General features: G+C 39.7%; 1 protein-coding gene across 1 annotated transcript; it reads left to right on the top strand.

The window, feature by feature from the left end:
- Positions 1 to 3,181: 3,181 nt before the first annotated feature.
- On the top strand, positions 3,182 to 15,388 carry LOC108682292 (tenascin-like; the record flags this gene model as incomplete). The annotated part of the gene is made up of 4 exons (XM_018171431.1): positions 3,182 to 3,207; positions 3,423 to 3,567; positions 14,150 to 14,470; positions 15,167 to 15,388. Coding segments are annotated over exons 1-4 (714 nt in total), but the record flags the coding sequence as incomplete, so codon positions are not given.
- Positions 15,389 to 16,032: the final 644 nt, after the last annotated feature.

Genomic DNA, 16,032 nt, shown 5'->3' with positions numbered 1-16,032 from the left:
TTTTATGACTGAGGAGCGAGGACCTTAATATTGGTGAGAGCGAGCGCTCCACTCACACCCAAATAAAAAAATTTTCAGCAAGAGAAACACTCAGGAGCTGCAGTTAAAAACATGGCACTAAAATTCGAAACACTTTTAACTAGTATTGAAAATATCAAGGTAGGGGAACTATAGGCTGGAGAATGTTACAATAGATATTAATGAATTCATACGTAGTTTTCTTTGGTAAGGGACATGTTTATTCTTTCTCTAGGGAATTTTGGCAATCGTTGGCATCCAAACAAAATAGTGCTTGAGCTGTCTTCGTGTATGCAGATCGCAATAAAAAAGCTACCGTTAATTGTGCCTGCGCCAACTGGTCCGAAAATCATTCGTCGATGGAGCGAATATCCTTACTGAAGGATTAAAAAGGAGTTTTGAAACACTACGGTCGAAGCACGAATGCCTCACTGCATGGCGACGTTCATGTAGCGTAGATACAAATCTGTTAATAGTACCAAATAGCTTCAACTCTCATTTCCACACGCAGATCCAGGAAAAGACCAGGGCCTGGTAAAAAATAGAACCAAGGCTATTTAGCATTGTACAGGAATTTGTGCTCACACTGTAAATAGTGTTCAAAAGAAACAGTGATATACAAAGAAGAAATAACAGGAATATATATAGAAATTATGAACAGCTAAACCTAAAAATTTAGCTTGGGGGGGGGGGTTGTTTCGCGAGTAGCCAAACAATTATGGGCAAATTAGAAATGAATTCAAAATGAAATATGCCTCAAAACTACGAAAAATCAAATTATGCAAGTCGTCGTAGAAATTTTTTGGAAATTTGGCAGGTTGAGTGTCAACGAGGAAAAGAAAGCCAGCGTTGCAGTCTGGTACTGACGAGCTAACACCCTCAGCAGCGGTGGACGCGTACAGCGTAATATTCAGGTCATATTACCAACCACTGCTGTCCTAATAAGCACGTGCTTAAATTTTTGGAAGATGAGAGAATAATTTGACTTAATTACATTATTAATATATTATTTGTCGTAGCAATGAAAGTCCTCTCCCCCGGGCGTGCGCTCATCGAGCCTCCACCTCAAACCCCGCCGAATACATGGCCACGTTTTTGGCCGAAGATTTAATGGCGGGAAGTAATAATGTACGATTATTTGTGGTACACTGTTAGAAAAAAACGGCGAAAAAACGGCCCAACTGGCGTTCTAGTGGCCGGCCGCCCCGTGAAAATAAGCTGTTTCGCCGTTTTTATCAGATGTTTTACGGATTTCTAGTGTTAAATTAGAATAAAAACGGCTAAACGGTGTTTCTTTTCACGTGCCGACCGGCCACTGAAACGCCGGTAATACCGTTAACGGTAATTTTTCTAACAGTGTATATAATATTGCCAGGTGATACCCGCTTTGGTAATTGAGGGAGATCCACGTGAATGACCAACACTTAAGGAGCTACTTTAATTTGTTAGTGAGTTTGTTTTTACTTCGGAAAAATGCTTACTGTCAAACACAAGATAATTTCATCGTTACAGAAAAATGAATCGGTCACAATGTAAAAATACTGACACACTTTTCAGCACGTAGCACCATTATTTTTATTATTATTATATTATTACACGATCACCTTTAGGACAAGCCTAATTGGGTCAGGATGGCCCATATACAAGGGGCAAAAAGTGAATCGATATTTGGGCAAAAAATCACTAAATCTTACCAGTTACTGTTTAGTATTGATGATATTGAATCAAACTACGTTTAAAATAATAATCAGGGAAGAATCAATACTAGGGCATTACCCTCCAGGCCATAACGTTGAAACAACGCCAGTGTTTCAGCGATTTCATTCGTCCATTGGACGACTACATCTCTCTCATGGAGAGGCAAAAATGTAATGGCTGTCGCCGTCTCCGTATTTGCGACAACACGCTGCTCAATTTATTCGCCACCACATTATACATACTGAACAAGAGAAAATTTCTTGACACTAACTACGCTATTTCTGCAAGCTTCATGTTCCACAAGCAGCTTGGATAGTGAAGCTCCAATAATTAAATTTATGTATCCACTATCCAAAAAAAGCTCTTTTTGAACAGTTTTTAAATGTTGAAATGGTCTTTATAAAATGTCCACTTCATAATGTAACCAGACGAAAGGTGGAAGAATTTAGGATCTTTTGAAATAGTGAATCGCATAACATTGATTTTCGTCATCAGTTGATGTGCCTCCACTCAACACGAAATACTGCCGTCTTAATGACTTATTTCCCATATATGTAATAATGCATAATGTATATTCATATTTCGAAAAAGGAAATTTCACGGTTTTTACCCAATCTTGAGCCATCGTTTCCTCACATGAACCTCTTGACATTCAAAATTGTTCACATTGCAACAAAGTTTCTGTACCACTGCACCGAAACTCCATAAAAGAAGATAATTCATTGCTATGATTGATAGTGACGGTAAAATGTTATAGCTTTATATTTGTTCGCTGTACTGGGTTGAAACATGGTTATCTGGTAGCAGACACGGATCTAGGTAAAATTTCTCAGCGAAAGTAGCGACTTAGAAGATAATGCGCGAATTGAAGCCACACGCAAGAAAAATGATCTATTCATGAATAGAGCAACGCACAACACAGCTGCCCCAACATCGACTCAAGTGCGAAGAGACAATTAACGTATCTTTAGTAACACATCTTTAATGTGTTACTGGATTAAAACATGATAATTTGGTCAGAGTTTTGGAACTTGGTAGAATTTTGCAGTAGGTATTACAATAATTTGTATAATAAGCGACAGCTCTGGTAGAAGACTAAAAGAGAAGGGTTTAAACGGAAGCGTGGAGGGTGTGGAATGATGAAATTTAAAAGAATTCATTAGCAATCTAGAAGTTGTAGTGCCTGTGGCGCTAAACAGCAATAATATATTCGAAAAGTGCAGATATACAAATAACTGGTTTGATCTCGGTCAGTTACCCCTACCACTCGTCCAACTCGTGCTCTCTTTCACCCCTAATCTAGCATTCCCTCGCATTTAAGATAAGAGGATTTTGTGTGCACGTACATGTGTGTGTATAGAAATACAACGGTGTGTTCGCGTATGAGCAGCGACATCGCTCGTACACACACAATGTCCACTCGGAATATAATTGTTGATATGTTGATGTCCACTTTGAATGTGATATGATTGCAGCTGATCGATGCATAAGGTCTGACATTGCATAGGTCACGGTGTTCCTATGGTATTCCTATGCTGCCGTGTTTTTTAAAAGTAAAAATCGTCTTCCTTCCTATAAGATATAATTATTTCTATTAATTATTAATTATAATAATTATAATTATTAATTATAATAATTATCCAGTTGCACTGTAAATGTTTTTAGCTCATCTTGTCTTATGTCCACATTGTTTTCTCTGGTTTTAGGGAGCAACTTGACAAACACAACATGCGCGCCGGCAGGCATGACCAACATGCGCTTCTACAAAGCACTCGATCCCGCGACAGCCCCCGCTGGTTCCTCAACGCCACCGAGTTTGGCCACTTCGACTACTGCAACCTTCTCTTCCAGGTAGGGTGATGTATGCAACCTACTCTTCCAGGTAGGGTGATGTATGCAACCTACTCTTCCAGGTAGGGTGATGTATGCAACCTACTCTTCCACTCTTCCAGGTAGGGTGATGTATGTAACCTCCTCTTCCAGGTAGGGTGATGTATGTAACCTCCTCTTCCAGGTAGGGTGATGTATGCAACCTACTCATCCAGGCAGGGTGAAGTAAGCAACATACTCATCCAGGTAGGGTGATGTATGCAACCTACTCTCCCAGGTAGGGTGAAGTAAGCAACATACGCATCCAGGTAGGGTGATGTTTATCTGCCGTACCTGCAAGACACGTCCGCAATGCCTGTCGCGGTCGTGGGAGAATACGTCAACCAGGGGGAGGCCACGGGCCAGTGTCCAAGGGGTTACTGCTCAAGAGTCCTACCTGTGGATCAGAACTAAGGACATCGTCATGAAAATAAAGCAATGATACTGAGGAAAATGAGGACCCAGTCATGAATACGCAGCAAAGCAGAACAACATCACGAAAGCAATGAGTAAAATTGAACAATATTAGGCACTAATCATGCATGGAGATCCAAAATAGAAAAGATAGAATTTTCTATAATGCATTCCTTCGCCTGTCTTCACTATTAGTATTTCATAACTAACTTCCATCGCAAAGGAGTAACAGTCTGATAATCTGAATAATAAAACAGCTATTTCTTCATAAACTGTGGCATTATGATAAAATATGTAATCCTAGTATTAAACCTGTTAACATAAAAAAATTGCACAACAATGTTACTGAAGCGTGCGACTTCATTTTTGAGATGTGCGCGGCTTTTGTTTTCTCTCTACTGATCAGTATACCACGCACATATCAATCAAACTTATTGTGTGTAAAGAATTCAAACAGGACGATTCCAATTAGATTCGGAAATTAACCCCAAACTCAAAGCTGCCACCGATCCTGAACAAAGGAGAAATGAAAGTTGGTTAACAAATATTTATTAACCAAAGACAACAAAACACAACTATGAATAACGGAACAGCTAACTAATAAACAAGTTTTAGCACGAACAGAGAACACAGGCCAAATAGTACCCGGTACTGAGAGTACACGCAACTGAGGAGATTAGCAATTAAGGATACACGTAACTAAGGACACAATATGATGAAGGCAATGTGCCGAGGACACAATATGCTGAAGGCAATGTGCTAAAGACACAATATGCTGAAGGCAGTGTGCTATAAAGGACACGATATGCTGGAGACAATATGCTGAAGGCACAATATGCCGGGAAACGCAATATGCTGGAGACCCAATATGCTGAAGGCGCAATATGCCGAAGACGCAATATGCCTAAGACACAATGCGCCGCATATACAATATGCTGAAGATGCAATATGCTGAAGACACAATGTGCTGAAGACACAATGTGCTGAAGACAAAATACTGAAGACACAATGTGCTGAAGGTACAATATGCTGAAGGGTAACACGACAAGAAGACCCGGTACAGCATCAGCTGTGAATATAACTTTTCACAGGAATTGACGACAGCTATTATTTAAAGGACCATAATCGTACAAATAGTAGGTACTTAGTGTGTTACTATCATAGAAGCTCATTGGATGCAATTATTTCCCATTAATAATTCGTTGAAGAATTAACGAACAATAATTCCCTATATCTTTACAAACATTCATTCTTTGTTCTCGAATGATTTTTGCAAAGTTATAAAGTAAATAAGTTTTATAGCGAAAGTAAGCAGCGAAAAGGTTAAAAAAACGCTACTAAACATGAAAACTTACACTGGTAATCACTAAACCATGTACAATGTACTACTACTTTTTAATTCTGATTCTTATATAAGTTTTAATGGAGTTATCTGACAGTTGTTATTCGAAAGGTCACAAGAACGATTATTTGCAAAAAATTAATCGTTGATGTAGAAGTGGAGCGCAAATCTTTATTTCGTTTGGTATTTCATAATATAATATTTTTAAAATTTGATGACTTGATTATTCTCACCATTGTAGTTTATTTTAAAGATATGCATTTCTAATAATCACCACCCTCGTAACACTTGTGGGAGGAGATTGGAGGAAATGGGAAAGGGAAGAGGGAGGCACTAATTGGCATCCCGTGGCCCTTTTAAAATACTGTACGACAACCAAACGATGGTGAAACGACTGTCAGGAAAACAAAATTTAGATGAATTCAATTATTTGAAATAATATGATCGTTCAAGTTGTAGTAAATGACAACTTAATAATAAATTGTGCTGTTTATGCATTCATTCTCTTCATATTTTAAAGCATAATTACGATTATCTCTTCGTAATCTGTACAAAAATTTCAGCGCGACCTCCCATTTATTTGGAAGGAAGAATCCATTACAACAAAAATCGAGGAAAGGAAACCACACTGAATAAAGCATTTATTAATTCGGAACTCTGTTCGTGGGAACACGCATCATAGCTTTAAAAATTATATATATCTAGATTTTTCTCTTTCATTATCATATGAATCATCCTATTTACAATCACAGTAATAATTATTTGAATCAGTATTTGAATTATTTGATAATAGTTGGTGGGGTTTTTCTTCAATTATGGAGTATCCACCGTATTATTATGAATATGAATGAATATGAATCAGTAATTCAGTATGACAGTAATTCAGTGGGCCGAGTCTGACATTAATATTAAAAAATTATTAAGCGATGTGCAAAGTATTGTTGAGGGCTCCTTTTAACCATGAAATTTTTTTTACAGAAGTAGAATGATATGAATGAATACATTGCTTAACCGTTTGTAATGAATTTCTGACATTTAAAATTTCAAGATCGACATGTATGCTCCCATGATTGCATAGTACCATATAGGTTTAGAATTAAATATGCTATATTCTGGCTCATTTAATTCAATAATTTGCAATAAAATAATCGTTTGTGTGGTAGCAAATGGGAAATTTTATATTAAATTGTGCTGTTTATGCATTCGTTCCCTTCATATTTTAAAACATTATTTCGATTAACTCTTCGTAATCATCTTGACGCATGATGCTCATTTACGATCACCTTAACAACATTTTCATATTATTGACGATGTATGGAAACATGTATTGTTAGTTTAGGCCAGTGGTTTCCAAAGTGGGCGATATCGCCCCCCTAGGGGCGGTGGAGATTTTGGGGGGCGGAGGAAGAATATGGCGGTAGGGGGGCGATAGGGGGGCAGTAGTCCGAAGTCAATGTCAGAAGTGTGAACGCTTGTTTGACGATTTGTACACAGCACATGCAGCACATGACTCCCAGCGATGGTTTTTTCACCCAGATCAGTTTTTCTAACCTCTCCTGGGCTTACGTCTCGGACAAATTAACGGCCGGACTCGCTGCCGGTCTCACGACCAATTTCCAAATTCAATGATCAAAGAATATCTCTCAAACTAATGAACTTAACTCGATGAAACTTGGTACACGTATTCATTAGGACATAACGATAATGTTTTGCTCGTGAAAATTGTTTGAATTTTGCCATCGTTTGTTTTTGCCATGATTATATGACAAGACGGGCCGAAATTCACAGTGATCAAGTAATTTCTTCCAAACTACTGAACAGTTTCGAACGAAATTTTGAATTTACAGTCCTAACTACCGTGCGGTAATGTTTAGCTCGTGAAAATTTTTTTCGATTGTGCCTTCGCTCGCGAGTTTTTTTTTTCATTTCACCTTCATTCGTGAAAAAGATCTATTTACCTAATAGCAGTTATGAAACGCAAGAATGGTTTCAAACTTCTCATTAACATAGTTTATCCGTGTAATAACATGCTTTCACCAAGGGATTAAGAAACAGAATTATCTCATTATACCTTTAATGTGTCGAGAAAATTAAATGTAATAAATACGTCACAATGTTTAACCATGTCTGGTTTTTGGTCTATAGATTTAGATAGGTATCATAGCGTGTTTCATAAATGCTACTACTATTGTTGGTTATTGTGTTTATTTACTATTTACTGAGAATACATACACTGTAAGTGCAATAACATAATTAAGACTTTTTAATTGACGTACGAGTGAATCCATGTTACTAAACTGATAAAATCTGTTAATAAAAAGTTACGAAGTATTATTTTCATTTTTTCGATGTTCGTGGATGGATATAATTTCTCCATTTCTTTATTATTTTCTCTAATTCTTAGGCCCCTTTCACACAGGGCGTGAAATGCCGCCGGCGTGAAAAAAACCGCCGCGGGATTTCCCGCCGAACCTCAGCGGACATACGAAATGTGCACTGCTATTCACACACGACGGCTTTTCACGCGGCGTGAAATTTCACGCTAAACTTTCGGCAGACATTCGAAAATAATTGGAGAATTTTACTTCATCTTCTCTTAATTTTCAGAATAGAGTGGCAAATTCACCTTCTTGTGGCCTTGATTTTACTATATTGTGAACCCAGCACCTCCTTTTATTTCTTTGCTGCCTTTTATGCAGCAAATATAAAAGGATAGCTTTCTTTTCTATTCATATATATAGTTCACAAAAACTGAGGACCACTTTTACGGAGAACAGCGCTGCAAGACTGATAGATTCCAGCGTGAAAAACCGCCCCGTGTGAAAGATAGCGCGGGAAATCCCGCGGCGGTTTTTTTCACGCCGGCGGGTTATCACGCCCTGTGTGAAAGAGGCTTTAAGATTCGGTCTTTGTAAAAAGAGCTTTTTATTTGCATAGGCAAGGTGCCTCTCTATATAAATCGATAAGCACTTCAGTAGCATCTCTGCTCCACTCTCCGTCGTGTGACATGGTCAAACAAAAAGCAAGGAGGCAGGCAATGATGCGTCTATTGGAGCGTCAGCCCAACACACAACCTACTCGAACGGCAGTCACAGCGACACTGCCGCTTGCCCGTCACGCAAGTCCAGTGAAAGATTGAACAGCGCTTCACTCCCCGTCACGCCAGTCTCGATGGTCGGGACTGCCTCAGTCCGGACTGAAAAAGCCAGTTTTTCAGGCGTCAGTCTCGCTGAGTCTCACAGTGGAAACGGGCCTTAACAGCAGCACCGCGTGCTTCTCCGCCCAGCGTGTTAGTGGTTGCCTGCTCAGGGACGAGTAAATGACTAATGATTTGCGATGTTTCTCATGATTTTGCGATGCAACACAGTGTAAAGTGAATATTATTATGCTTAATATTGTAGCAATATGATGCCATGTTATAAGAGACCGGTCTACGTGTTTCGGAAGCATGCCTGGACAATTGAACATGTTGATCATTTCAGAATATTAAAGAAGCGCGACTTTTCGCGTGAGCAAAAGTTTTTTCGATTTAATTAACACATGGCAACAAAAAACTGAGCTTAGAAGAAGCAGTAATTTAGCTAATAACAAAAATTGCTCTGTAATCACTTAAAATTTGTCAACATTTATTGGGAATGATAATAAAAGACAAGTTTGCAGTACTGTGTGTGGCTCCAATATATTTATTAAACTTGTTCTGTACGCCATTGTCTTCTAATTGATAGACAAATTCAACGGTTTTTTCAGAGCAGCTTTGTTCCTGCCCTAACGTAACAAGGTATACTCCGTATACATATAATGGATAAAGCTTCAGCTGGCATGTCTTGTCTTCCATCGGTTTTAAGAACATCAGCATGGACTGCTGCAACGCTTGAATGTTGTTCGCGAGGAAAATAATATCGCGTCGCCCAGGTGTTCTGTTGCAAACCAAGGCAAACTTTAATAATGGCTGCCTAAATATTCCGAAACTAGTTGGCATAAATGTTTAGAAATCTTAAATTCACAAATTATATTTGTATATAAATCCTATCGACCACCATCAGTAATAAATCCTCTAACGATACATATAGCCAAGTGACGTTTGATGAGATAATCAGTAATGTGATTAGTCAAGTAAGATCAGCACATAAAATAAGTAAAAATTTAATATAAGCCTGCAATTATTAATATAATTAAGGAATTTAATTTACCAGGATTATCTTAATTGAGTGAATAATTCAATATAAGCATGCAGATGGGAATTTGTAATTTAGTAGCTCAAATTATAAGCAGAAAAAACAAGGGTTGTCACATCGGCTATCGTCGAGGGTTCTCCCCGAAACTTCAAGGTTGCGAAAGAAACCTATTTCTTTCTTACATTTTTTGATGGACGTGGAAATTTAATTTGTAAACTTCACATCGTTAGATTTTGCTAAAAGGAAGACAATTAATGTAAAATGTTTAATACAATTACATTATCTTTCCTTCACAAAATCCGGATTCCGGAAAATAAGTTTTGTTCAGTCACACCTTCTATCGCGCAGGATATGGGCACTCGTCGTCAACAGCGATTAGTTTTCTCGAAATTATTACTGAAAAATAGTTGCTTCGTGTCCTTATCTCGGTCTTCGACATCTAACCTAAGGATATATTGACTTGAAACTCCGGTGAAAAAAATATGTCTAGGCATTTGTGCAATGATTTGAACACTACGCACTAATACGCACTATTTAATCACTAACCAGCTATCCTCCTGGGGGAATAGCCTTGTAGTTGATGATTGAAAATTAACTATAAGAGTTTGGAACATTTAAATTGACGATAAAAGCCTTCCTCTTGGATTTAGGAGCTAATGTTCTCGTTAGCAACTAAAAGTTTGAGGTTCATTTAACACCAAACTTAGCCAATCAGCATAATTTACATAACAGATTACTTGTAATGAACGTAAGCAATACATCGTTACTTCTTTTCAACAATCATCAACATCATAACATTCAAGTTGATCGCAATGCTGCAGCAAAGATGTCCTCAAGCTGTTATCGCTTCTCCTTAGCATAGCGTAATCCCGGGGGCAGATCCTGCACCGTCCGGTAGACAACTGCCACGATGGCCACTGAAAATTTCATGCAGGAAACATAACAATATTTCATAACCACACATAACACAAACGATAACAACGCGACATAACCACGGATAATACAAACGATTAAAATACGTCATAACCACACACAACACAAACTATATCAATACATCGTACCCACGCATAACACGAACGATAACAATACGTCATAACCACGCATAACACAAACGATAACGATACGTCATAACCACGCATAACACAAACTATATCAATACATCGTACCCACGCATAACACAAACGATAACGATTCGTCATAACCACGCATGACACAAACGATATCAATATTTCATAACCACGCATAACACAAACGATAACAATATGTCAAAACCATACAAACAATAATAGTATTTCGTATAAATACGAAACACAAACGATACAGTATGTTTCAACAACATGCGACACAAACAGAGTTTTTAATAAACTCTGATATTACTTTTGAAGAATAACATGAAACTTTAACCCTCTAACGATACCAAACGTTTCTTATCTAATTATTCTTATCTAATTTTCTGAAACTGTGACTGAATGCGATAGTAAGAAAATTATTTATTGAACATTGCCCTATTTTGGTAGTGCGTCTGAAACTATGTCCAAAGAACTAAAGATGTTGTGTTTGAAATATTTCCCGAATATAAATTTGCATGTTTTACTGGTAAATAATTTCAAAATTGGTTCTTTCTTCAGGTATAAGGACGTTATTCCTGCTCGGATGCGATCAAACCGGTCTATGAGTTCAGTTGTGCACGCTGTGCATCTACGCACGTTGGAATGACGTCGCGTAACTTCTACATCCGGGTTTCTGAACACCGTGGCAGGAGCTATCGTTCTAACTTGCCTTTCGCCAAGCCTCCTCATTCTTCCGTGCGCCTCCATGCTGAACAGTGCGACGGGGCTGTATCTGAGAGTGATTTCAAGATAATCGGTTTCAAATGAAATTATATGTAAACTATTGAGTGTAGCAACCTGAGGACGTTTGTATATACACAACAGAGACCTTTTCAAGGTTGTCGTACATGGCGGCAACCATCAGTGCAAGTCATTTTGCTCTCACTAGAACGTATCCTTTTTAGGCAGGCTTGTTACAATACTGTTCCGGTCACTCATGTCAGGCGGTAGATAGTTGAAGCCATACATGTTGGAAGTGTTGAATGATGAACCTGTTCAATATCAACAGCAAAGAAGGTCAAGGTGAACACGATTGCTTGATGTTGAAAGCCAAAATCATTCATCCAATTTAGAGCTGAGCCTTAATTGAACACAATGCTTCATTGTGTCTAAATTTAAAGTCTTTTCCAACGGTATGATCTCTTTTGACGTGTTTAACTGCACCTGCTGAATTTCACCATATCAAGGTTAACCGCAGCCTCGAGATTTTCAGCCCTAGCAGCCATCCAAACTCCAGTTCAGCAATAACCCCCACCGGACGACGACCACCTCTCTCTGCCTTCTATCTCCCGTGTACGGATCTCTGTATTGGCCAATTTTGAACTGGAACATGAGGACCGAGTGCGGCTAGCCCTCCTTCGGTCGACCTCGTCAGCGAGATGGCACTCCATATTGAGTCGTGGGCACCCGACGACGTGCAGCAGGCCGAGTACGTCGCCAGCTGACCTCTCTGCGGTGTCGGTGGAAGTTTGTAGAGGCCTACTGAAGTAGAGGTGGGTCGCAGAGCACTGGGATGGGGTGTCATGCCGGTCGGCTCTTTACTTTCAGTTTAATAAGTAGACAAGTAAACATTGTACGACGGTGTCAAAAAACAAAACTGACTGTGTTATTAGAGTTAGCAATTTCGCAAGAGACGGTATCACTTTCAAACTGCTGCCTTTCACCTCACTTTGTTTCAGGACAAAAATGCTGAAACACTCTTCTGAAATTTTATCTTGATTTGTTTTCATGACTGCTTGACGGAAAGTCCTAGAGATAAATAGTCGGAGAGACATAAGAGGGAGGTAAAGCTAGTAAAGTTTAATTTTGGCAAAGTTAAATCCGTATTCTTCTCACGTAACACGTATTGGATGCCATCGTCAAGCAATTCAAGACGTCCTACGTTCTATATAGGCTTCTATGGACCTCAAGTGTAAGTTGGAAGTCTTCAGTAGCCTGAGAACGACAACGGAATTACGGAATCGTAAAAGTTAATTTTGAGAGCATTTGGCCCGGCAATTCTAAAAATCTTCTAGAACTTGAGGATTATCGGACACATGAAACCAAAGGAGCGGAGGAGGAAGAGTTGTCCGTCTCGTACGCACGCCACGCCACGCAGGCCATCGTGGGAAGCGTGAACGCGGCAGACGAACAGGAGCAAAGCGCGCTTCTCCGCCTGCGTGTTATGGGGGCTGCCTGCTCAAGGACGAATAAATGCATAATGTTTCTAATTATTTTAATATTAATCTCTCTGCACAATGCATTTACGAGGCGACAAGATGCACAGGAATAATAACACATAGTTTCAACAAAACAACAGATCGTATGAGTCAGTTCAGGGAGCGTTCCAGGTCCATTCTGAACATTTGGATCCATTCTGAATATTTTAAAATCATGCAATTTGAGGCGTACGCAAAGGCTTTTCGATTTCATCATCTCTTGCCAATAAAACCCCAGATGTCAACTAACAACAAAAAATTATTTGTCTGCAAGCCTTCTGAAACCATTTCTTCCTGTTCGCGCATCTTCTGTCGCCCCGGATGCGCATTCGTCAACAGCGATTAGTTTTTTTTTCTAAGAATCGCTTCGCGTCCTTATCTCGGTCCCAGGCTTTAACCTAATGAAATATGGACTTGAAAAACCGTTACAAAAAAAGAGAAAAGGCGTGTGTGCATTTGTTCAGTGTTTTGAAAACCACACACTGATACAAAAATTTCCCTTATAGAGGAGAATAAAATGCTGTACCCTGGGAAATATCCTATTATCGAGTTACACAGAGAGTTACTCATGCTAATCGAGATTTACTCAGAACCTTCAATTTGAGATAAGCCCTCCTCCTGGCTTGAATTTAAAATAGTTTTTTTTTTACAAAATGGCTTGAACGAGTTGATGGCTTCCATGATTATTAATCTGAGGTTAATTTTTTACGGAACTTGAGTTAATATAGGCAGTTAGCATAGTTTACATAATAGGCATATATCAGTGACATGCAACGAATTCAAGTAACATATTTACACTTCTTTTCAACGAACATCAATATTATAACATTCGAGTTGATGCAATGCTGCAGCATAGATGTCCTCAAAGATGTCACTTCTCCTTAACATAGTGTAATCTCTTGGGAAGATCCGGTAACATCTGAGCGCGGGGCGCAGGAAATGTAATCATATCCTGCAGTGTATGATGGGGTCCTGCACTATCCTCATCATATCATCAAGTGCAGGGTTTGGTGTTCTCGTAGCCAGTACATCGGCTGGTGGGTACAGTGACTCGAAGTGCGTACATCGGCTGGTGGGTACAGTGACTCGAAGTGCGCACATCGGCTGGTGGGTACAGTGACTCGAAGTGCGTACATCGGCTGGTGGGTACAGTGACTCGAAGTGCGTCCATCGGCTGTTGGGTACAGTGACTCGAAGTGAGTGCTTCATCTTACGATTAGGCTATAGAGACTCGGAAGTAGTACGTAGGAACGCGAAATGTCTTCGCTAAGATGTTGTCTTGCCTTTTTGCACATTCTGTGGTCGACTGTATTTCTGTTGTCGGAGGCCGGTGGCCAAACTGCCGCACAGCAACGCTCACCGACAGTTGGCGCCGTTAATCAATGTCTTGCTAGCGTCGTAACCGCGCTGAACGTCATCGGCAATCCTCGAAGCGAAGGAGAAATCAGCATCGATAAGTTTACCCCGCAGCAACAACGAACTTACGAAGAACTTCAGGAACTTGCGGATGTTTTGAGGACTGAAACCAGCGGCACTGAGAAGAAACCGTCAGTTGTGAATGTGGTCAAGGACCTGATGGCTTATCGGCGGTGCATCGTAGAAGGTGGCGAGTCTGCCTCGCCCAGCGTTGGCACTACTCCAGCGATGGTAAAATATTCAATTATTTTGTAACTGTAGTTTTAGACGTTCACTTTCATATTACAGGCATCCTATAGTCCTCCAATCGGGAATAATTTTTAAATATGGAGGTAGAATTTCAAGAGCCACTAAACACTTGCCAGGCAGGAACAATTCAATGGAGACATCGTCGAATTTTGATTTCTCTCTTCACTTCTTTATTGTTAGAATGCGGGATCAGCTATACAACACATAAATAGAAATAAAAGAACAGAAAAATAATTAGCAAAATTATTGGATTCTAATCAATATATAAATTCAGAATTAGACGAGTAATTTCAAGATGCAAATAAATAATCACAGTGTGACACAATCTTCAAGTTACGCGAATGGAGTGCCCTAGTCTTCTTGCACAAACTCTTCCCATGATAATGTAGAATATATTTCACTCTGTCAAGAGAAAGTAGACAAAAACTGTGAAACAGTTCACTAGAACTGTGAAACTATTCTACCTTTGACAAGGCTGTACAAGGAAGATGCAAAAAAAAACTCGCAACACTATTTGCACGAACGGCCAAATAAATCTGAAGTAACTCGATTTTCGGATTTCCCTCAGACGAAATCAAATTTTTAGTACTGGGCGACCAAATTGAGTTAATAAAAATGTTGGATGCAACTCGTAGACACAAAATAAAAGATGATTTTGCTTATTATTTAATTTCCCAGGCACCGTTCACTCCCGCGGATTGTTCGGAGCAGCCGGAGAAGACATCGGGCGTGTACACCATCTACCCCAGCGGCGCTGCCGTCCAAGTTTACTGCGACCAGACGACGGACGGCGGCGGCTGGACGGTCTTCCTGCGGCGCCAGAAGCAGGAGCCTCAACTCAACTTCAGTCGAACCTTCAAGGAATACGAAGAAGGATTCGGCAGTCCCACTTTGCTGAAGGCAATATGCAGATGACACAATATACTGAAGGCACACAGTACTGAAGTGTAACACGACAAGAAGACCCGGTACAGCATCAGCTGTGAATGAACAGTCGGTAGGTGTTGGACCCGGTAGAGACTTGAATTTAACTGGATGACTTCAAATAACTCGCCTAAAAAACATAAAGATTCACACTTAAATATTACGAGTATATAATGGAGAAAACTTCTAATTTTTTGACATTTTTTGGGAAACAGGAAAGGATGTTGAAAAAAGAAATAGCATTCCTATTATCGTGCTCGGGAATAACACTGTATCGCTCTGACATTAATTTCTTGATTTGGGTGAATACCCTGATAAATTCGGAAACACATTTTGCTGGAAAATTTCTACAAAAAATCAAATTCCGCCTGCATAGCTTTGAATATAGCAAAAATACGATATCCACGTGTCAGCGACAGCGTCTAGTAGGGCTAAGTAGGCCATGGGCCTGTCGCCGATTCTTAACATCGCAGAACATTCACAGCATTTTGCGGTCTCGAACTCGCAGCAAACTGCTACAATTCTGCTGTGCTTAAGAGTCGGGTGGAGCGGTCGCTGAACGCCGCATCGAGACCAAACGGCCTCACGCGGTTAAAATTTCTCGGCCAGGCTCTGCCTTC

Source organism: Hyalella azteca, unplaced genomic scaffold (assembly GCF_000764305.2).
Source record: "Hyalella azteca isolate HAZT.00-mixed unplaced genomic scaffold, Hazt_2.0.2 contig13526, whole genome shotgun sequence".
In the NCBI taxonomy this organism is placed as follows: Eukaryota; Metazoa; Arthropoda; class Malacostraca; order Amphipoda; family Hyalellidae; genus Hyalella; species Hyalella azteca.
This window is presented reverse-complemented; position numbering and strand designations above follow the sequence as displayed.